The 22,622-nt window shown below is 46.2% G+C and overlaps 10 protein-coding genes across 10 annotated transcripts; 6 read left to right on the top strand and 4 right to left on the bottom strand.

Annotated features, from left to right (window-relative positions):
• Nucleotides 1-330: 330 nt before the first annotated feature.
• On the top strand, nt 331-2,337 carry GLAREA_11513 (MFS general substrate transporter; the record flags this gene model as incomplete). The annotated part of the gene is made up of 2 exons (XM_008089656.1): nt 331-1,958; nt 2,007-2,337. 2 exons carry the CDS (start codon nt 331-333, stop codon nt 2,335-2,337), a joined length of 1,959 nt encoding a protein of 652 aa, XP_008087847.1.
• Nucleotides 2,338-2,842: 505 nt separating this feature from the next.
• On the bottom strand, nt 2,843-4,114 carry GLAREA_11514 (uncharacterized protein; the record flags this gene model as incomplete). Its single annotated transcript, XM_008089657.1, has 1 exon — nt 2,843-4,114. The coding sequence occupies one exon, from the start codon at nt 4,112-4,114 to the stop codon at nt 2,843-2,845; it is 1,272 nt and encodes a 423-aa protein (XP_008087848.1).
• Nucleotides 4,115-5,869: 1,755 nt separating this feature from the next.
• GLAREA_11515 (P-loop containing nucleoside triphosphate hydrolase) lies at nt 5,870-7,382 on the bottom strand (the record flags this gene model as incomplete). The annotated part of the gene is made up of 4 exons (XM_008089658.1): nt 5,870-6,421; nt 6,631-7,116; nt 7,173-7,244; nt 7,308-7,382. 4 exons carry the CDS (start codon nt 7,380-7,382, stop codon nt 5,870-5,872), a joined length of 1,185 nt encoding a protein of 394 aa, XP_008087849.1.
• A 516-nt stretch (nt 7,383-7,898) lies between these two features.
• GLAREA_11516 (UPF0326 protein hag1) lies at nt 7,899-8,782 on the top strand (the record flags this gene model as incomplete). The annotated part of the gene is made up of 2 exons (XM_008089659.1): nt 7,899-8,000; nt 8,090-8,782. 2 exons carry the CDS (start codon nt 7,899-7,901, stop codon nt 8,780-8,782), a joined length of 795 nt encoding a protein of 264 aa, XP_008087850.1.
• A 208-nt stretch (nt 8,783-8,990) lies between these two features.
• Nucleotides 8,991-9,833, bottom strand: GLAREA_11517 (Translational machinery component; the record flags this gene model as incomplete). The annotated part of the gene is made up of 1 exon (XM_008089660.1): nt 8,991-9,833. The coding sequence occupies one exon, from the start codon at nt 9,831-9,833 to the stop codon at nt 8,991-8,993; it is 843 nt and encodes a 280-aa protein (XP_008087851.1).
• Nucleotides 9,834-10,052: 219 nt separating this feature from the next.
• Nucleotides 10,053-11,695, top strand: GLAREA_11518 (NTF2-like protein; the record flags this gene model as incomplete). The annotated part of the gene is made up of 2 exons (XM_008089661.1): nt 10,053-10,969; nt 11,020-11,695. The coding sequence occupies 2 exons, from the start codon at nt 10,053-10,055 to the stop codon at nt 11,693-11,695; spliced, it is 1,593 nt and encodes a 530-aa protein (XP_008087852.1).
• Nucleotides 11,696-12,341: 646 nt separating this feature from the next.
• GLAREA_11519 (Glycoside hydrolase/deacetylase) lies at nt 12,342-13,575 on the bottom strand (the record flags this gene model as incomplete). Its single annotated transcript, XM_008089662.1, has 5 exons — nt 12,342-12,480; nt 12,537-12,713; nt 12,767-13,133; nt 13,286-13,423; nt 13,470-13,575. 5 exons carry the CDS (start codon nt 13,573-13,575, stop codon nt 12,342-12,344), a joined length of 927 nt encoding a protein of 308 aa, XP_008087853.1.
• Nucleotides 13,576-14,096: 521 nt separating this feature from the next.
• Nucleotides 14,097-18,495, top strand: GLAREA_11520 (VPS9; the record flags this gene model as incomplete). The annotated part of the gene is made up of 4 exons (XM_008089663.1): nt 14,097-14,132; nt 14,553-14,802; nt 14,851-17,802; nt 17,855-18,495. The coding sequence occupies 4 exons, from the start codon at nt 14,097-14,099 to the stop codon at nt 18,493-18,495; spliced, it is 3,879 nt and encodes a 1,292-aa protein (XP_008087854.1).
• Nucleotides 18,496-18,964: 469 nt separating this feature from the next.
• GLAREA_11521 (PUA) lies at nt 18,965-19,727 on the top strand (the record flags this gene model as incomplete). The annotated part of the gene is made up of 3 exons (XM_008089664.1): nt 18,965-18,978; nt 19,031-19,171; nt 19,253-19,727. 3 exons carry the CDS (start codon nt 18,965-18,967, stop codon nt 19,725-19,727), a joined length of 630 nt encoding a protein of 209 aa, XP_008087855.1.
• Nucleotides 19,728-20,923: 1,196 nt separating this feature from the next.
• Nucleotides 20,924-22,033, top strand: GLAREA_11522 (alpha/beta-Hydrolase; the record flags this gene model as incomplete). The annotated part of the gene is made up of 1 exon (XM_008089665.1): nt 20,924-22,033. The coding sequence occupies one exon, from the start codon at nt 20,924-20,926 to the stop codon at nt 22,031-22,033; it is 1,110 nt and encodes a 369-aa protein (XP_008087856.1).
• Between the last annotated feature and the right edge of the window lie 589 nt (nt 22,034-22,622).

Raw genomic sequence — 22,622 nt, forward strand, 5'->3', positions numbered from 1 at the left:
AAAGTTACCGCATTGAGAAGACCGTGGATACTGAAGGAGTACTTGCATCAGCCACTGAAACCTTTTAATAGTTTTACATATCTGTCATTCTGAAATAATCATCTCCGTTCTAACGTAAACAAATCATCTTTTTGACCAATTTTTTTTGCCACTATTCCCAAGTAGGTCTACCCCTCTTCATTACCTCCGTAAAGGCCACGTTCCCAATGCCTGAACGTGCCTGAACCCACTGCCGCCAACGAACAACAGGCTCACAATTGTTCCTAGGAAAGCTTCGCGAACTTTAGAGGCCAGCGAGTCTCTAGAGCTCGAATTTTTACCACCACATGGATGCCTACCCCTCTGAACGACACTCTTTCGCCATTACATTCTCACGCTCATTCAGCAGCGAGTTATAACCAGCAACTCCCTTTACATCACGACGCTCAATTCCCCCACGCGCAGGAACTCGATCGTCTTTCCCCATCAGGACAACGTCACAGCAGAAGCGAGAAAAAAGGCAAGGAGGATACGAAGCATCTTCTCGAAGACGAGGATTCAGACTCGGGTGAGGAGGACTCGGTGGAAGATAAGCTCATGGGTGCGAAATCGCGAAAGCCAAAGTCCCTAGAGCCATTAGGCGGCTCATCTTCTACGAAAGAAGGGGAAAACGGCTCAACTACCTCCAGCATGAATAACAACGTCGAATATAGGCGCAAGAATGCGTCTCTCGAATCTCCTGGTGTGACGGCGAATTTAATGGCCCGCGAATCATTCTCCTTGGACGAACCTGTCCCGCGAACACCAACAGTTAATAATCACGGCTTTTTTGAACTGCCAATGCAAGATCGAAGGAATTTTGGGTTATTGGTGTTGTTGTACTTTTTACAGGGTGTGCCAATGGGGTTGGCGACCGGATCTGTGCCGTTCTTATTAAAGGGCGCGCACATGTCGTATAGTGCACTTGGAGTGTTCAGTTTGGCTTCATATCCATATTCTTTGAAGCTGTTATGGAGTCCGGTTGTAGATGCAGTATGGACTCCTAGACTTGGGCGTAGAAAGAGTTGGATCATGCCAATCCAGATGCTGTCCGGCCTTGGAATGATCTGGTTAGGTTCGCAAGTCAAGGGCATGATGGTTGTAGCAGGCAAAGAGGATGGTTCTGGCATTTGGGGATTTACATGGTGGTGGTTCTTCTTGGTATTTATGTGTGCTACACAGGATATTGCGGTTGACGGTTGGGCTTTGACTTTGTTGACTCCTGGCAACATTTCTTATGCTTCGACTGCACAGACTGTAGGATTGACCGCTGGCCAGTTCATGTCCTACACTGTGTTTTTAGCCTTCAATTCTCCCGATTTCGCCAACAAATACTTCCGAGCTGTACCTTCAACAGAAGGTATCATGACGCTCGGAGGTTATCTTTCTTTCTGGGGTTGGGCATATATCATTGTCACACTTGGGTTGGCATTATTGAAACAAGAAGAGAAAACCAAAAACGAAGATGGTATTTGGGATGTTTACAGGGTCATGTGGGGAGTCTTGAAACTCAAAAACATCCAAACCATCATCATAATCCATCTCATCGCCAAAATCGGATTTCAAGCCAACGACGCGGTCACAAACTTGAAGTTAATTGACAAGGGATTCAGTCAAGAGGATTTGGCACTTACAGTTCTCATCGACTTTCCATTTGAGATTGGTCTCGGGTACTACGCTGGAAAATGGTCAACCACGTATACCCCCATGCGTCTCTGGTGCTGGGGTTTTGTAGGCCGTCTTTTAGCAGCTGTCATTGCTCAGATTACAGTCATCATATTCCCAGCAAACGGTGTCGATACCTGGTATCTCCTCGTCGTCATCGCGGAACACATCTTCTCCACGTTTACAAACACAGTCATGTTTGTCGCTATCTCAGCATTCCACGCTCGAATCGCGGATCCAGTCATTGGTGGAACTTATATGACTTTACTAGCTACGTAGGTCTCTCATCCACTCCTTTTTTTGTCACACTAACAAAACCTTAGCGTCTCAAATCTAGGCGGTACATTTCCCCGCTTCTTTGTCCTCAAACTCGTCGATTTCTTCACCTCAGCAACTTGTATCCCACCCTCTAGCACGCCAAAAACACTCATCGGACCACTCATCACCGCATCCTTCGACTGCGCACTTAGCGCTGAGAAAGAGAGATGTGTGAACGGTGGAGGCGTATGTGAAATTGAGCGCGACGGGTATTATGTTATGAATATTGTGTGTGTTATTATTGGTGTGGTTACTTTCTGGGGGTATATTAAACCGGCGGCGTTGAAGTTGCAGGCGTTGCCATTGAGGGCTTGGAGGATTGCTGAGGAGAGGTGAGAATAGGAGAGGAGAATTTGAAACGGGATAGAAAGTATGTAGGTGTTGAGGGGTGAGCACCGGGCTTGTAAAATAGAATGCATATAGAATAGCATAAATCTGATATAGGAAAGCTTGTTCATTCCAGGTTAGCTAATCCGCTTGTGTACAGTGGTTCAAGACGCAGCTGTCATAGTATGTGTACAGAGTAGTATAATTTTGATATCTGAAATTCATTTATTGCAAATCAGCTAATCGTTGGTGTACAGTGCCTCAAGCCGTCCATGGCTATCAATCCAATAAAACCCCATCATCTTTTCATACCTCGACAACATGAATACCCGGCCCTCACATCAAAATGCCATCTATTTCACCCATTGCATCAATTGCATCCATCCATCCAAGAGGCCCTTTCCATTTCCAAATCGAAACCCATTCCTACAAATGTCATGAGCTGTCATTTACCATCATAAGTCGTCTTCTCCATCACTTCCACACCTCCAAACTCGGAACCCAACCCTCACACCTAATAAGTCCCATAATGCGTCGTCCCCCTCAGAATCTGATACGGAACACCCGTCCTCCCAACCCCACTCACCCCTTCAAACGCCTGGCTCCCCGACCCTCCAAACCCCATCCCCTCATACCTTGGAACCTGCGCCATCCTCGACACTCTCGGCGCCGGCGCACCCTGATACGCATAACTATCAAAATAACCCGTCGAGCTCGTATTCGGAAACCCAGAAGAGCCAAAGGCGAATTCATCAGAGTTCTGTGATAGCGTCGTGAAATTGGCGGGTGTGCTGTAACTGTTACTGTACGTGTTAGGTGTGAGCATGCCCTCGCGACCCTGCGCGATGCGGTTCACCTGGTTCAGGTACGCGGCGGCGGATTTAGCGTCTGTAGACGGGGGCTGCGAGGATTGCGACTGCGACTGTGTGAGGAGTTGGAGCAGGGAGTTTTGGTGGGGGGTAGGCTGGGGGCGTGGTTGAGCGAAGGAGAAGGCGGGGGAATCGGGACGGAGGGCGCTGCTTATGATTGTGGAGCGGCGGGATGAGGGTTTGGTTACTCTGTTTGTGGATAGGTGCGTGTATTGGTTTGGTTCTGCTGAGAAGTCTGGGAGGGGTGGTTGCGTGGATGAGGATTTCTCTTGGGCGTAGGCGGATGTTGGGTCGATGGCTCTGGCTCTGACGCGTTGGTGTTTGCCTTTTGGACCTTTCTTGGGGACGATCACCTCGTCTCTGGGCGGGGATCGTGGTAGGTTCTTTCCGGAAGATGGGTAGAAACGTTGGTCGTCCAGCTCGGAATAGCCTCGCGCGTTTTGGTGGTGCTCGACCAGTGTGTCCCGTAGTTCCTGAGATAGCTGGGTTGTAGATGTCATAGTGCGCAGTTCATGTGTATGAGATTTCCTACTTCTCAAGACTGTGCCGGCGTCCATCTTGTTGCCTGAACTGTTGACCGATCCGTACTCACTGTAGTTTTCGTCTGCATATCCAGCATCTTCTGATCCGTCGAAGTCACCTCCTTCGTACGAAACTACATCGAGAGAATATTCGTATTGAGTCTGCTGATTTTGGTGTCCGATCTGTGAACGTCCTCTAGTTTTCTTGACCTGTAGTGTTGGTGTTGATGCCTTTACATTTTCGAGATGATTCTGATAGATCGCGTGCATGTTGGGTTGTTCATGGCCAGCCATAAGGAGTTGTTGATGTTCTGCTGCGGTCTTGACTTCAGGTGAGTCAGCTGGGATGCCTAGTTTTGACAACCGTTGCAGTCGTGCTTGTACACAGGAGTCCATGCTCCTGATCTTGTTTTTGAATGAGAACTGAGTGTGATGAACGTGGTTGAAAAATGACAAGACGGGGGAATGGGGTTGATATTTAATGTAATTTGGTACATGGTATGAGCCTCTAATTCATTATGTCTTCATTGTTTGGTCTTGGCGAGTTAGTTTTTTGTTATGTCGTAAGATAGATTCACTAGGGTTACATACAAAGACTGTTCACTCCAGTCCTATCTATCAAACTAATTCTTATCAACCAGTCGTATCACAAAAATGCATTTCGGCCGCATGACTAGGCCTATCTCTTTTGAATAATGTTTTTATTATGACACCATGGTTCATTGTAAATTTCTAAGGTCCTTAAAACTCTGCAACATGTCACCCTAGACTTCGTAACAAATTCACTAGCCTGTTCCTAACCACATCGTTGAATTCAAGGCCCAACCTGAAGATTTAGAAACTTGCTGCACTACTGAATCAACATAGTAATCTGACTCAACAAAATATACGCAATGATCTAGATTCTTTACACACTCGAGATAATTTAAAAGAATGATAATGTATCAGTGAACTGCGAATGAGCAAACATCTTGAAACGTCCGCTTTATTTCCATTACCAATCTAAGACAATTACAACGTGTAATACTAGAATTCCAGAGTACATGACTGAGCTATTGTAAGCATGAAATCAGATCAATCATAGTAGTATAATTTACACAATGACTCTTAGTCACACGGTCTTCTCACCTCAACAGCTTCCAACCCAATCTTAGCATAGGACAGCATTTCTCCAAACCGGTCGACGAAATATGCGATAATGTGTCAATTCAATCGAATAATCCACATGGTCTAACCAGTAGTTGTCGTCTTCGCTGCAGGCACAATCCCTTGTCTGACAGTATCAGTCTTCTCACCTTGGTAACTCTCAAATAGATATGAATTTTGGAAGTGATTTTTTGGAAGTTAGTGACGAAATAGACAATATTAGGGCAACTCAAACGAACGAATGTAATTTCTCAGACTATGCCCTATGTAGTCTACTTCAAGCGTGGATCAAGATCTTATCTAACGTCGCCAGTCTTCTCATCTTAACAGCTTCCAAATAGGAATCCCCTTTTAATATCATTTTCCCAAAACAATTGACGAACTATTCGATTGTGTCAATCCTATCGGGTAAATATGGTATTTCGACTACTACTATTTCCCCTCCTTTTGCAGCTACCTCAACAATGCGTTCCATAGTGTCAGTAAATAAAAACATTTTAGAGTCGACCAAAAACTTGTCCGGGTAATTGCCACCATATGTTATCTTTCGAATGTCGAGTAAGACGTTTCTACTGAATTGCACACTTGTTGGATTGGTAGCGATGAAACCTGTCAAAAGTGGGAATCTGGAGATCATATAGGACAGAAACAATTAAACAGTTGGGCCAACTCCTGCGTTCGCTGTTGAAGTCGACCAGGACGTCTTTGTTCCACCTCCGCCCCTGGTTGTAAATACATTGTTAGTCAATGTCACAATTTTCATCAGTATCACATAGCAGAGGTATACCACATTCACTCGAAGGAATTACAAGGCCTGTATAAATTTGAGTACAGTTCAAAATGACAGATTAGTAGTAAGCTGCCACTTGTGTTGTCGAGGAGTGCGGAGCATGCAGGGGGCTCTCGCCAAAATCCATATCACGTGATTTGCAACAACCACATTTTCTACAACACAACAACCATTTATTTTGAGGGTATCATCAATTTCAAAGAGATATTAATTATCTATCCCTTCGCGGCTCCAGCCTTTATCAAAAGAATATCTCCATCACGAACTTCGTAGTCTTTTCCCTTTGTCATTATCTTACCCTTGGCCTTGATCTCGGATTCTTCACCCAGCTCCTTCAAAACATCAAAGTTATAGACGATAGCTTGAATGAATGTCTTCTCGAAGTCACCATGGATGACTCCCGCAGCTTGTGGTGCCTTGGTACCATTTCTGATTGTCCATTGGCGAACTTCATCAGTTCCTGTGGTGAAGAAACTTCCCAGGTTCAGCACCTTTCGCATAGTGGTGACGAGTTTTGGCAAAGCTGACTCAACGCCCAATTTCTTGAGCTCTTCGTTGGCCTCGGCCTCGGTATCGAAACGAGTAAGGCGTTCCTCGAGACAAATGGAGATTGGCATGATTGGGTCGCCAGCAGCATGCTCCTTGATCCATTCCATGACCTTGGCAAGATGCTTGTTCTTCTTTCGAATGTAATCCTTCTCGCTCAAATTGATAAGATAAACGACTGGCTTGGCACTCAGAAGGAACAGAGGGTTAATGAACTCGATCTGTAAAATTATGTCAGCAACTCTCACATGACAAAATCTCCGGTAAATTTTGAAAGGGTTGTTTTTTATCAGAACGGGTTTCTTATCTCATGCTGCACTCTGCGTTTATGTGAGGCAGTTCGACGAGCTGGGATTATTCAGGCCTCATGGCCCTTTGTCATCAGGAAAAATGGTGGGGGGGGGGGTGTAAATGAAGAATCGCAACATACCTCCTTAGAAGTCCAGTCGCCCTTTCGGACATCAACACCACTCTGAAGTAAAGCCAGAACCTTCTCGATGCAGCGCTCTTCTTCCAAAAGCTTCTTCATCTCCAAGCTTTGACCACCTCTTCGGGTAAGCTTCTTCGACGCCTCGAGCGCCTTTTCCGTAAACTCGATATCTTTGATCCGCAGCTCTTCGCTGATGATCTGAAGATCACGAACGGGATTAACGTCCCCTTCTATATGGATGATCTCTGCATCATCAAAGCAGCGTACCACCTGGAAGATGGCATCTACCGCACGAATATGGGACAAGAAGGCATTCCCAAGTCCCTCACCCTTGGAAGCACCTCGGGTCAGACCGGCGATATCGTAGATCGTGAGATGCGCAGGAACGCGGGATTTTGGGTTGTATTTCTCGCAAAGCCAGTCATATCTCTCATCAGGTACGATGACTCGAGATTCCTCTGGGTCGATGGTCGCAAAGGGAAAGTTCTGTATGATGCTAATTAGGGTGGGTCGCGAAGGAACACGATTTTGACAGAACTTACCGCAGGGTTACCAAGAGAACACTTGGTGATAGCTTGAAAGAGTGTTGATTTGCCAACGTTTGCAAGACCGACCTAAATACGAATGAGTTGTGCGTTCAAGTTTGGGGTGACAGCGGGGTGGTAGATGCAACTTACAATTCCACTCTTGAGGTTGTTACCAGGCCGGCCCAGTAGGAGCTTCTCCTCCTTAACAGCTTTCTTTGGTGGCATCCTGTTAGGTTTCTTTGCGTAATTTCTTGTGGTTGTAATGTAAACCGTGCAGCTAAGCAGGCTTTGAGTTGAGGTCGCAGTTCTTGCCGCGGACCGGTTAAAAGTGAGGAGGGGAGAAGAGAATAGAAGTTGGGCGCCGAGAGTGGACGACTTTTGCATAAGAGTGGCCCAAAGTTTGAACCTCTCTCTGCGCGGTTGTGTGCGGCGAATCGCCTACAAGTGTATTTAAGGAATGTGTGCGCAGAAATTTTAGGAAGAAAGCTGCAGAAGCTGTAGGCACTTGGTCTGTGCCCTGATCCCTCGCGAATCTGCCAGTTCCAGCGTCACGCCGAGGCCGTTGCCTTGTTACTCCACTTGGTGATGTTTGCTCTACGATGACTTCACGTCTTCAGACAATCCCTGCAATTGAGCATTGTGAATTGACAACTGTGAAGATCCAACACCAGACTGTCGCGCTGATCTCTTGATCCGGAACTACTGTTCTCTTACCCCAGCAGAATACGCGTTTCTAGCAAGATGTCTTCGAAAAAGAACTCTCGACGGAGTACGCAGAGCCACCGTTCCACGCTCTCGTTGCAGAAGACTGAGATAATGATCAATGTCTATGATTTACTCCCTGTAAGTTATTCCGCTCACCTTTGAATCTCCTGGAAAATCTAGCTAGTAGACAACATCATCTACCATTTATTCGGCTAACAGTTTCCTAGCCAGGTAGACTTGCATCAATGCTCTGGACTGTCGGCGCATCACTCTTGCACTCTGGCGTTGTCATAAATGGAAAAGAATACGCTTACGGTGGTCATGACAAGCGGAATATGACAGGCGTATATTGGACGAAACCCAAAGCCGAACCACCTGGAGGGACATTCAAGATGGAAATACTTCAGGGCTTCACCATATACCCACAGGCAGAGATTGAAGCCATTATCAAGGAAGCTTCAGAAGTATTCCAAGGCACATCTTACAACCTACTGACACGAAATTGTAACCACTTCACGGCGTATCTTTGCGAAAAGCTCACTGGAAGGCCTGGTCCATCTTGGCTAAATCGTGCTGCTAGTATTGGAGTTGCGCTGCCGTGTGTCGTTCCTAAGGAATGGATCGCGCCTCCAGATTTCGATACAGCCGATGGAGAATTGTTGGATGATGAGGGTCACAACGATTCGCACGAACGCTCTCGGATGCTAGGAGACACAGATACCAGCCATGCGAGGTACAGCTTTGACGATGGACGGCCAGACCTAACGGATGATGATGAATGGGACAGCGAAGAAGAAAGGCGGAATGGTGGGAATGGCAAAGGAAAAGGCAAAGCCCCAGTCCGAGATACATCTGGAAGGGTTGTGCCTCCAGCCGACAGAGCTCCTACGGCCAAAAAGGGGTGTGACTGCCCGCCATAAGCTGCTGAATTAATCACGGATCCTTTGACGTATTTTGAGCCACATAGCGGGCGTTTGGCGGTCATGCATTTTTATATAAGGCGTTTGGCGCTGGATGATACCATCATTTTTGTACAAATTGTACAGTACATTTTTATACATAGGCGTTCTGAGACTTTCTCTGCTCAACCTTTCCACCCGAAAACAACGTGTGAAGATGATAACCCCTCTAACCCAGACGTCTTGGTTTCTTACTCCTCGTGCCACCAAATTTCAACCTCGTAGCATCTGCGACTTTGACCACCTTATGCCGCAACTGCCTTCCTTCCAAACCCAACAATGCCTTTGTCACAGCTTCTCGTCCAGCCCCAAAACCCCTAAGAATAACCTCCAGTTCTTTGATCTGGGAATTGATGCCACGATCCTCCATTCTGTCCATAACATGACTTGCCAGCTGGTAGGCGGAATCATAATGCTTCCTCGCGCTGTGCCTAAAACCTATGTTTCCACACGACAAAGATATGATGGGATTTCGTTTCGGGTCCGTCAGAGTAATATGAGTGTTGTGTCTCGTGGCGTATATATGGAAATGGTGTGGCTCCGGCTTTTCTTCAAATTTGGGTGTATGAAGAGAGATTCCGTCCTTGTAATCCGCCTTAAATATAGCTGCGTCTTTCTGCGCCCGGGTATCGGTATTTTGCCGAATTGTTGCGTCAAACATGGTGAGCAGTTTATTCATGCCCCCATCCGAGGTTCTAGCGGCTTTAGAAAGAGATGGCGAGCGTCTTCGTTCCGGCAAAGTCGGCGCAGCGGACTCAGATTGGCTTAGGAAATTGGGGGATGAAGCTGGTGGAGAGGGAGGGTTGACATTGTCATTTTCGGCAGCGGTCCGTAATGAACTGGAGAACGATCGAATGCATTTCGTTGACCACTGAGATGGTGTTAATGGTGGCTCAACACTTGAGAGTGTTACCCGCGCCAGTATGCGCCGTGGAATTGCCCTACTCATGGCCCGAATTGATGTTGATGTGGTGGTAATGCCAATCCTAACAGACCTGAACGCCAGCGACATTCGAAAAGTTGATGCCAAGCCGGGGCGCGTCCTCGAACCGGAGAAAACTTCTTCCTCAGCTGGCTGGTGGCCCCGTGAAAAGACGGCCGGGGTCGGCGAAAAGTCGAGAATATTGCCGTGTTATTTCTCTAGAGCCAGACTTCTTTTGCATCCGCTTGTTATTTTGTTGGCCAATTTGCGACAAGAAAGGTTTTAATCTCCTAATATTGTGCATTCGACATGAACAGTCTCCGAATTTCATCCACAAGAGTGCTCTCAAATGCGCCACTCAATTCAAGCATAAGACCTTCAGGTCGAGCGGCGATTTCGAAGCTGCTGCAATCTTCCTTGACACGCTCCGCATCATCGAGTTCATCAAATTTTACATCTTCATTATATAACATTCCTTTACGATCGAGTTTCCTTCCTGTCGAGATTCGCACTGGTCTGGGACCTGCCGCCTCTCGGGGATTCCATAATGGCGCCCCTTTAAGACAAGAAAAAGAGCCGAAGACCGCAAAGACAGGGACTGAAGAGGATGTGAAGGACTCATCCCAGGCTGAGGCTGAGGGATCGTCAAAAAAGGAGGATAAGAAGGATAGCTCAAATGAGGAAACAGATGGTGATGGGAAGAAGGAGGACAAAAAAGAAGCGCCGCCGCCTCCTCCACCTCATGGTGACAAGTCTCCATGGCAAGTCTTCACCGAGACTTTGCAAACCGAATTTAAGGCGTCCAAGGAATGGAATGAGTCTACGAAAGCGCTCGCTGCCGGTGCGCAGCAGTTTACGGAGAATGAGTCGGTGCGACGTGCCCGCGAGGCGTATACTTCAACGACCGGGGCGGTATCGTCTACTGCTGGTACTGTCCTGAAAAGTACTGCTGGTGCGGTGGGTAAAGGTGCGGCGTGGACCTGGGAAACACCTGTTGTCAAAGGAGTGCGAACTACTGTCAATGCCACAGCTAGTGTGATCGAAAAGGGAACGCGCCCTATCAGGGAAACTGAAGCCTTTAAAAATGTTAAGAATGTGATCGACGATGGTAGCAGTTCAAGATATGGAGGATGGGTAGAAAAGGAAGAGAGGCGGAAGGCTAGAGAATTAAGAGAATTACAGGCTGGAGGAGGTAAGCGACAGGAAGTTGCAAAGGAAGACCCGGAGTAAGTGTACCATCGGGTTCAATGACGATCGAAATACTAACGTTTTCAAGGGCTGGCACAAATGTCACTCTTCACAAAGATGCGGCTTGGAAAGAATCATGGCGGGACTTCCGGGATTCTAACAAACTGATGCAAGGCCTCTTCTCCATGAAATCGGCATACAACGAGTCGGAAAACCCTCTCATCTCCACCGCGCGCAGTATATCGGACCGTGTTGCTGGATTCTTTGCTGAAAACGAGACGGCAATGGTCATCAAAAAGTTTCGCGAAATGGACCCGGCTTTCCAAATGGAGCCCTTCCTACGAGAAATGAGGGAGTACATTCTCCCTGAGGTCCTGGATGCATACGTCAAGGGCGATACGGAAACTCTGCGCCTTTGGTTAAGTGCTGCTCAGTTCCAGGTTTATGATGCTTTGACAAAGCAATATACCACTGCTGGTTTAAAGTCAGATGGCCGGATTCTTGATATTCGAAATGTCGAGATCTTGTCTGCTCGAATCTTGGATCCCGGTGATGTCCCCGTATTCATCGTAACTTGCCGTACTCAGGAAGTCCATGTCTACCGAAATGCGAAGACGAACGATTTGGCCGCTGGGATGGAGGACAAAGTGCAGTTGGTGACATACGCTATTGGCGTCACCAGAACCCCAGAAGATGTCAACAATCCCGAAACAAGAGGATGGAGATTGATTGAGTTACAGAAAAGTGGTAGAGATTACATATGATCTCTCTTTTTCAAAATCCTTCGTCTTCTTTCTCACCCATCGCTTTCATAATTTGCCTTTGAAGGCGCCTCTCGCGAAGGAGTTTGCAGCCTTAGCACCAATGTGGAACGGGATCCACAACAAACACCACTGTACATCATATATCATATGCATTCCAGGCGTTTAGGAGTTTGCATAGCCAAGGAAGCTATTGTTTAGGTCGTGGTTCAAGGACCCTCGAGCTGGGTCACTACATAAAAGTGAAATTAGTACAGATCATTTTGGCCGGGAACCACCCTACACACCACTCTTCGGATTTGATACCCTAGGCGGAAAAGGGCTGTAAATGTATAATAGTGTCTGTAATGTTATGTGCAATATTAGAGATGTGGCATTGCCGATCTTACTCATATTAGTAATTTTTGTCAGTTGTAGGAAAAGTCTGCGATATTTCGATGTTCAGGTCACGGTTTCGTAACACCAAAAGAGTTTCGACTTGCAATGTATCCCTGGCAACGGAGTCTGAATCATCTTTTGGCTTCGTAGACGTCTTAAAAAGCTCTACCTATCTTAGCTAGGATTTCATAGTCAACAAATAATCAGACATGTGCGATGCTGGTTATTCCCCTTTCATAAGACTTGACTATACCGCCCAAAAAACACTCAATTACTTCTTCAAAATCTCCCCAGCCGGAGCAGGCATCATAGCTCCCTCCTCAGGTGTATTCTTACTCTTAAACTCATCTGACATTTGCTCAAAAGTAACCCATTCTACACCTTCGTGTTTGTTTATGTGGTCGATGATTCTGTAGTGTGTGAGTAAGTGGCAACAATGTAAGATTTCTGTGGAATATTTAAACACCTTTGATGCATCTTCAAGACGTGAGGACGACCAGACACGTCTGGATGAATGGTCATCGGGAAGACGAATTCGTCGTAATTATCATAGAAGTAGTCGAAGTGATCCATCCATAGCTCTTCGACGTCCCGAGGGTTGACCCAGCCGTGACTGTTTGCAGCTTTCTTGATGAACATCATCCTCGACGGCGTTAGCTTCTGACACTGTATAATGTCAAGATTGAAGCTACTTACGGTGGCAAATCATCAATATACCAACTAGCCGGTATCTCCACAAGTCCAGTAGCTTTACCTTTGATCAGCGGGTGCATCCATTCCTCGGCTTTTTTCGAATAGTCGATCTTCGTCCACGTATCTCCCACACGGAGCCAGTACATTTGACAATCGTCATGGCTCATGCTGTGGTCGTATTCGATTCCGTAGCTGAGGAGGAGCTCGGCACCTTCTTTGGAGGTTTCCCACCATGGTGCTACACTTCCGCGTGGTGGCTTGCCGCAGAAGTCTGTGAGTAATCGGTAGGTTTTGTCGAGGACGTCGCGCTGTTGTTCCAGGGTCATGTCGGAGGGGTTTTCGTGGGAGTAGCCGTGGAGTCCGATTTCGTCTGGGCAATGGGAAGTTAGTATACATCACCGATAAACGACTGCGAATCAATAGGTCAAGTATAGATCTTGACGGATGTAGTTGAACGGCCACTAATAGCTACATTATGGATTGACCTCGCGGTCTGAGAAAACGGTTGCTGAAAATACTTACGTCCAGCATCACGAACCATAGCACACTCTTCTGGGAACGTTTCCAATGAGTGACCAGGAATGAACCAAGTTGCTTTCATATTGTTTTTCTCGAACAACTTAAGCAATCTTCTGGTTCCGATAGTACCAGCGAAGAGACCTTTTGCTGTCAGCTATATATAATATACCAGACGTGGAGTTCCAACCTCGTGAGATATCGCTCGTAGAGTCCTCTCCTCCATAACTTCCAAGCCATCCTGCAACGGCATCGATATCAACTCCATAGCCACAAAGGACTCGCTTTTTAACCATTTTGAAGTAATTTCAATCAAGTGTTTTATAAGTTAATAGTAAAGATAGTTGCTTGAGAGATACTTGGAGACAGGTGACTGAAAATGTGTAAAAGGCAATGGAAAGATTGAAGCTAGAGTTCTCACTACCCCACCTCTTTTATACTCCTCATAGACTACTTACCAGTACTAGTTAGCTCAAAGTTGTACCACATCCATTTGAGTAAGTACAGGAAAGCCCACATCATAGGACAGTTTCTAAGCGGCTTCTTCAATAGTGGGGAAGTAGTTGAGTGACCATGGGGGAGCTTTATCGGCAACTGATAAGAAGGAGGCGAGATCACGTGAGCTTTATTGTCCTTGCGAGTTATAGTGCGAGTATTGCCAGCTTTGAAGAATTTAGTTAATATTCTTGAATCTACAGGTGGGCATGGGTTGAAACATTCTCTTCGTATAAGTATTCTCTTCTAACTCTATAGCTGTTCTACATTTGAAGACGTTGCCGCCGTCACCCATATTGATGAGTCAGCATTTCGAAATCACATGCTTCTCAAGCTCACAGCTCTAGGATTGCTTCAGGTACGAAGGTACCTTAGCACGGCGCATCAAGGCCACAGTTTTTGGAAATCTCATCTCCATCCAAGACGACACCCACATCCTTCCAGGCTTCATTACACTCGCCGAGACCTCCTTACTGGTGACCAGATCCGCGCACCTCCGGTTGCACCAAATTGTCCACCTTATCGTCCGCGATCTTCAACCACATCATCGTCGCCAACGAACAGACATCTTGGCTTTCTGGATCTCTTATACCTTGGATTACCGGACTGGCACTTCGTGGTGCGGTCCTTGATGCGGCGCACGAATGTCGAATGAATGCAACCCTTAAACCCCTTCTTATGTGCCTTCTTCAAGAGCACCCTTCCTGCGCAGTGTACGCCGGTCCATCATCATGTAGGACTGCTCCTTCGCGCCCAAATCAGCCCTAATTGTCTTTAGATTCTCCTTGTACCGACAACTGATGTCCTCCTTACCTCCCGCGATCGCGAATCCGGCGCCCTCTATTCAGATCTTGCTGGATCTGAAGAATTCCTAGGAAGCCATGTCTTGCGAGTGCCAGCTAACCATGCTACTGCGGGAGGGAAGGATGCGCCAAACATGCGCGAGAGTAGAGGGAAAGCCAAGCAGTATACTACAGTTAACGGCAGAACGGTAGTGGTTAAGGATGCATTTATATATAGTAATAAAGGTTGGTTGAAGGTAATGCTATGGGAATTTTGTACTAAGTTTATGATAGGATTCAAGACTCTCAACCAAGCACAACTATTATCCGATACGATATGGTACCCCGATTCCTTGGAACCTAGACAGTGGCTGGTATATTATATTTCGAGACCTTTGGTAGGGATATTTGAAGAAATAAAGATTCCCCCGGCGATTCTGTCTGTGCGCGCTGTAGGCACCAAAACTATTCTTGCGCCGAAGGTTGATACAGATTCCGAGGGAGTTCCAGGGAGTCCTTTGCCTAGGAAGAAGGATATAAAAACCTTCAATGACCTCCTCAATAATTTCCCGATGATTGCAAGGCAAATGCAACCGGGACTAGAACGATTGTTCAAAGAATTCAATACTGTTTTCGATAAACCGCTACCTCCTCCTCCATCTGCGACGATAATCCCGGATCCTGAACCCGATGGGCCAATAGCAACGGCAATGAAAAAAGCGAGGTCAAATAGCATGGGTTCTGCGCCAACCGCGAGATCGAATGGTTATGCTGAACAACTGGAGGATTTCTTTGCCGAGGATGATGAAGATATAATGAGGGGCGCTTTGGAGACGGCCGTGACAGCTGCAATAGATTTATTTCAGATGGTCGATAAGCAACAGCTGTCTCTTTTGGGTGCAACGACTGATCTTACTGGACCGGTTGTCGAGCGTCTTATTGAGCGCTATGTAACTGAGCAAGTACACGACTCGGTTCTTTATCCCCGACTGTGTGCCATGAAGCGTCCCGATGACCTCGAGCTAGAGTCAAAGATTCGTCATATGGAGTTCGTTGACATTTCGCAAGTTGGGATATCGATTCAAGGAGGGCCTACTGGAAAACACGAATTAACATTGCGACTGGGGCGAGCTGTGGAAGAATTCCGAAAGCTAGGGGTTGCTAGAAGCCCACAGCAAATGATGGACATTCTGCTGTCAACTTTAAAGACGGTCACTCAAGTGACTGATAACTCAAAATCTGCCGGTGCAAATGCTACGTCGGAGAAGGTCAGCACTGTTCTCACCATCAATGCCGATACGCTGGTCTCTCTACTCTTAATTGTTGTAATAAGATCTCAAGTGCGTTATCTTCAAGCTCGCCTGTTATATATGCGCCACTTTATCTTCATAGACGATGTGGAAAGTGGTGAGATGGGTTACGCCCTCAGCACCTTTGAAGCAGTTCTCTCATATCTCGCTAGAGATTCTGGCGGGTTGAGAAAAGCTAGTAGACGAAATTTCAAATTGTGGGAATCTACAAAAAAGGGAAATATCAAAGACATGATGAGCATAATGGAGCCGGATAAGGAAGTTACTTCAGATGAGGATGCTTGTAGCAGCGATAGTCGTGGAGAGGAAGACAACTTTGGTGGGGAGAACCCCTGGGATAAAGTTAATGGCCACTCGAGACATTCTTCGAGGAATAGTAATCGTAGGATATCACAAGCATCGACGCTGAACCATGTGTATCCATTTCAAATTTTGGATGACGATAACGACGACGAAGAGCGCTTACCTCCCCTTCGAAAACCCAAGCAAGTTACCATGGATATGCGAAGCATGTCTAGTAGCTCCGAAATATCATTCCGGTCTAGGGCAACTACTATAGATTCTATGACAAGTGGCATTGAAGGAGATACTTCGATCGAGCGCTTGTCACAAACTGAGGACTCTTTTGGAGAGTCTGTGCCTATGATGGCCGTTCAAAACGAAAGACCCGAATCGCTCAAGTACTTGTTCTCGTTATACGACTACTTTCCCCCATATGTTGTGCTGGAAGATACAAACAATGAAGGCACCACACTTCTTAGTGCTGCTGTTCAGCTAGGACACACTGAACTGATAGATATTATTCTGGATTATGTATATCAGTCAGGGCCAGAATCCGTTGTTACGAACTACCTCGCGAAACAAGACATTCGTGGCAGAAGCGTAGCTCATTATTTATTCAACGCCCCCTTTCTCATACCTAGAGTGGGTCGGATGTTGCCATGGCGGCAGAAAGATAGGAATGGCCAAACGCCATTGTTCGCACTTTGCCGCTCATATGACCATGGAAATTATAGAGCTATGGTTGAAAGCGCACTTCTTGCTGCAACAAACTCGCAGGGAGATGGCCAGCCACTACATATTGACGATCATATCGATTCGAAAGGCAATACACTTCTACATATCGTCAATGATCCTCAAGTTGCTCTTAGAATCTTGTTACATTGCGATTCGGATGTCAATGCTACGAACGACAAGAAATTCACCGCGCTGATGGTGGCAAGCAAATATGGCAGGCTGGAGATGGTACGAGTTCTCTTTGGTGACCCAAGAGTAGATCTTTTTGCAAAAGAGTTGCGGGGACTCACAGCTGTTGAACTTGCGAAAGATGACGACGTCAGGAATCGTATTGACGATTTGATTCTGTTCTCCGGCCAGCCTGCAGCAGATGGTCGGATAACAGCTGTCGTACGCTCGTTTTTCGTCGAAGATGCTACCATCCGCCTAGTAGTAAAATCGGGAGCTCCATCTACTCAGCAGAGCTTTACCGTAACTACTTGTAGGAGATCCCTTACGGATTTCGAACATTTGGTAAAGCTACTTGCTTTAGAAAACCCAGCTTCGTGGTTGCCATCCATTGCCGGCATGCGCTCGCCCTTCCAATTCCCATCAAAACCCTCTCGAGCCGTCTTGCGGGACATTCAAGTCCGTCTGGACGGCCTTCTGAAGATTCTTCTGGCTCACTCGACTTTCTCGACTCATGAAATGTTGTGGGAGTTTTTCCTCGTGCCTGATATTCAATCAGACATGATGGAGCAGCGCAGCAAGCTCAAAGCGGAGACAAGAATCGAGAAAGTCCGAGAAGAATACGAGCCGGTAGAAGATATTCGTGATGTGGAGCAGTTCATTGATCATGCTCGAGACACAGTTAGAAGTGTCAACTATTCAACAAAGAGTGTTGCGCGTAGGGCTAATATGGTTCGCGTCGTTTCTACAGGTATGCTAAATATTCTTATAATTGGTGAGCGTATTGTCCTAATATTTCCCAGATTTCTACGATGCCGCCAATATAGCTACAAAAGCCCTCGCCACTCTCGATTGCATTCCAAAAACTCACATCTCGGCCTTGGAATCATATGTGTTGACGCTTGCACCCACCTCGTCTTCACCCTATACGACGTTTCATTCAACGATGCTATCTATACATAGTACTATAATCGCTATGTTACTTTCCCTTTCCCGGCCTACGACTCTAATTCAACAGATTAATACGTCGCGGAAGTCGATTGAGAGGTCTTACAACTCTCTGTCACGTTCCACGCGCTGGCCACTAGGTCTTCTTGACGAGACTCGTCAACGGCTCAATGAAGAAAAAGAAGAGAAGGTTCGAAAGACGCAAGAGGAATGTGCAGAGGTCGGAAGAGAATTGAGATATACTCAACAAGTTGTCGCTTCAGAACTTGCTGGTTGGCAAGATTTGCATGAGAAAATGGGGAAGAAGGCCCTGAGAGACTTGGCGAAAGGAATGATCATCAGGGAAAGAACTGCATTGGAAGGAATGATGCGAGCTGTTCGAAAGCTTAAGCTAGAGTCAGCAAAGCAAATAGCTGCACCCGTGTCAAATGGACGTGTTGAAGTCGAAGTCAATGCTAGCGCAGTGGCTGCGGGCCCGTCGAACGACATGGATTAGCTGATTGTGTCAGATATAAGTTGCCACAGGGCAAAATAATGTGTTGAATAGAAGGGAGGTACTTTTGTAACCGGCGTTTGCTAGCGAGCGAGCGAGGGCTTTCTCGTTGTGTTTTGGATTATGGGCAGAATGGCTGACACGCTGTACGGGAGTTGGTGACTTATTAGATTGGTGGATAAATAATTGAACGAAGTACTTCTAGGTGCTTTCCTCTACTTTCTTGTACAGAAAGAGTTCAAGTGATTACATTTGATGTGCTTCATTAATAAATGCCGCCTGTGATAACATGTGCCCTTTAACAAGGGTCCACGATATCACCTGACATTACCCCTCCAGCTTCTGCATACTTGGTCTTACTGACTGCCCCAATCGCGGGGCAACCACCTCGTCGCGAATTCCATCCTGCTTCATCGCAGAACAACAAAACCCCGCCAAAATACAAAATCTCTCGTCCCAGCACAAGTTCAAGATGTTTAAGAAAGAGTGAGTTCCTTGTCTGCTACTCTGCAGGTGACAATATGCTAATTCAACCCAGTATCTCCCCTGGATCGAAGTCCAAGGTGAAATCTTCCGTACAGCGCGCCATCAGAACCCAGATTACTACGACATATCCCTTATTAACGCCTTTCATCGATGAGATTATACCTAAGAAAGAGCAGTTGGATGCTATGAAAATGTAGGTGCTATGAAGGCCTCTGTCGCGGCACCGAGCCTCCAGATTGTGCGCAAGTATCTGTAAACTGACAATCTTACATAGTCCAGACAGAGTCACTCTTTACCTCATTGGCTCAACGCCACTTTTCTTCCAGCATATGACTGATGCTCTTCTCCCACATCTCAAACTCGTCCACAGGTTTCCCACCTGCTTCCCAAGTATTCGAATCGATCGAGGTGCAATCCGATTTGTTCTTTCAGGCGCGACACTAATGGCTCCTGGCCTTACTTCAACTGGAGGTAGATTACCGAATGGAAACAAAGACGAGGAAGGTGTGTATGGCGAGACCGATAAAGAAGAGGTAGGGGAGGGAGTACGAGAAGGTGGCGGTTGGTACGGCGGTAGAGAGTTAGAAGCGGGAGAGCCTGTTGTGATTTGCGCTGAAGGGAAGGAAGAAGCTTGTGCGGTCGGGTTGTTGAGTATGGGGACTAAGGAGGTGAAGGAGAAGGGCAAAGGACCAGTTGTAGAGGAGGGACACTATCTTGGTGATGGGCTGTGGAAGTTAAGCACTGAGTAGTGATGGATTAGAATACAAACGTTTCCGTCATTGCCCACGACAGAAATCTCTAGTAATCATGAGAGCAAGCGAAATATTGGATGAGGGCAAGTGAATAGGACCTTTGATAGCCTGATCCACCATGGATCTAGCCAAGTTCGTAAAATGGCGCTTTCTTTGGTCTTTCGACAAGTTCATTTCTCAAGAGACCCTTGACTATTTTTTCAGAATCGATCTTAGTACTTGTTCACCATAAAGGCATCAGCTGCAGTTGATGTTGTGATATTTCGAGCCTTCGAATGATAATGAAGAAGAAAATATCTGGTAGTAATAGGAGTAAACATTGATGAGCCATATTTCTAAACAGTCGGATATCATTCAGAGCTCTGCCTCTGAGGTGAATTGTCTAAGAAAAGTTTTCTCTAATAACCCAACCACTAAAGGCTATAATTGCTACATTGTCTCTATTAATTGGACCAAAGGTATCTAATACAGAGGGGGCACCGATAAGTCGTTCTCGGACAGTAATATACCTGGAGGTACCCCGTCAGTCTACCAACGCCCAAATTTTTATAGTCGCCTGCTAGTTAGATGATGATTAGTCAGTTATAGAGACTACGTTGCGGACGATCTTTATTATAGTTGGGTATTGCTCGAGATAATGAAGTCCCTGAGTGAGCACACATGAGAATGATATAAGCTTTGGAGAGTCCGAATCAAAATAGCATCTATTCAGAGTTACCTGCATATTTAGGTAAAGGAAAATGCCTTAGCAATGGTTGAAGTATTCACTAATACTTTACATTGTAAAATGCAGTCATCATCACCGCAAGGTACAGCAAAGTCTCGCTTAACATCTTACCCCTTTGTTTATCGATTGAGCTTTCGTACAAGTCGTATTGATTTCTGTATACGATTGCTTTGATATGATAACTTGAGTGAAGATTGTACCATTGAAGAAAAACTCTGTTTCTGGCAGTACAGAAATTTTGCTTCGCCGTAGACTAACATGTTGGATGTTGGGATGGCTAAATGCTGCATCTGCATCGAGCGTTACACGACGATTATTGACATGATCAGTGCTTCCTCAAACAACATTCGACACTTTTGCTCCGAATTTCGGATTTTTATCACATTGAGATCCGGAACATTCGTCTAACATTATATTACTCCCTCATACACTGCCCTCATATAGTTATAAAGTCAAATTCTATAGCATGGTCGCCTCAAATAAGCACCCACTGGTGGCCTACCAACCTTTCAAGTTCTTGTTCCAACTAGCATATTTCACAACCATCATCGCTCGTCTACCTCTCTGGCTCACACTTGCATTTTTCGCACCTCTGCGGCCACACCCCAAGTGGACTGCAAAGCAGACATTTATGGCTCAAGTCGCGTATGCATTGACGGATCTCAAATCTCGCATTGGAGTGACCTCCAAGCTCTCGCTTGAACAAGGCAAAGAAGAAGATCGTTTTCAAGTAATTGAACCGTCAAACTCGGAAGCCTATAAAGGACCATTGACATCCCTAATCGTCAAGCCTGGATCGGTTGGTGGAACCTGGTATCCAAAGGCACCTGGAAAGGACATTGCTTCGAAAATAGTTGTGCTCTATCTACACGGAGGGGCTTTTGTGGAAGGAGATGGCAGAAATGAGTTTTGCGGATATCCGGTAAAGACCATGATTGAGCGAGGGGGTGTAGATGCCGTCTTTTCCCTACAATATCGCCTTTCCGGATGGATGGGGGTCAATCCTTTCCCAGCTGCTTTGCAAGATGCACTCACTGCCTATCTATTCCTCGTCGAAAAGGTCCAAATACCATCTCATCAGATCGTTCTTTGTGGTGATAGTGCGGGTGGTAATCTGGCAATAACACTTCTACGATACCTTGAAGAATTCGGTACTACAATACCACGACCAAGATGTGTTACCTTGTTCTCGCCATGGGTTGCACCATTCGATTACAATACCGAACAAAATCCTAATCGCAACTCTGATTTTCTACCGACCTCCTTCCTTCGATGGGGAGCGCATACTTACGCCGATGGACTATTGAATTCCCCATCAGACCCGTACATCACACCTCTGGGCAATCCATTTGCAACGTCGGTACCGATATTTGTCAACGCAGGAAATGCAGAGATATTTTTCGTTGCGAACAAGAAATGGGTTAAACAGATGAAAGACGTGAAAGACAACCACGTCGATTTTCATGAGGAAGATGCTGCATTGCATGATACCTTCCTACTTGCTAGTATCCTAGGCTTTGAAGAAAGTGCTCAGGAGGTCATCTTGAAAATGGGGACTTTCGTCCGCAAATGTTAAGTTGAGAATGTCGTCGATTTCTAGAATTAATCTAGAACAGAGGATGGATTTCCCCAGATGAATGTTCCGTGAATTGGAGTTTCGAAATTCTGTCTCAGTAACTTATATACCGGGCAGTTGGATTTTCCTAGAACTGTCAAGAAATACTGGTAGAGCAGTTGATAAACCTCCTAATCAAGCTTGAAATGTTGATAAGCCAAGCCTAGTCCCCAGTGATCGAACAGAAGACTGGGTACCATCAAGTTTAGTTTTCTAAGATGTTTGGGTTGTGCAAGGGAGAAGCACTTGGCCTGTGGACTCCGCGAAATTCCAGTCTGGAGGTTGTAATACGAACGCGATAGAGCGAAGGGGTATCTGCAGTTCTTTGAACATCCTAATGATAATTCAACAATGAATCACAAGGGTTGCCCTTCATTGAGTTGCCATGTTCTTGAGGATATATTTCCTACCAATTTCGATGTCCTTCCACGTGCCTCCCCACCAACGTTCTAAAGCCCCGCACTAGCTAAGCGAACAAGCTTAAGACCCCTGTCATCATTACGATCGAGCAACACATGTCCGCCCTGAAATGTAAATTATCTCCCGCCCG

Source organism: Glarea lozoyensis (assembly GCF_000409485.1).
Source record: "Glarea lozoyensis ATCC 20868 chromosome Unknown GLAREA8, whole genome shotgun sequence".
Taxonomy (NCBI): domain Eukaryota; kingdom Fungi; phylum Ascomycota; class Leotiomycetes; order Helotiales; family Helotiaceae; genus Glarea; species Glarea lozoyensis.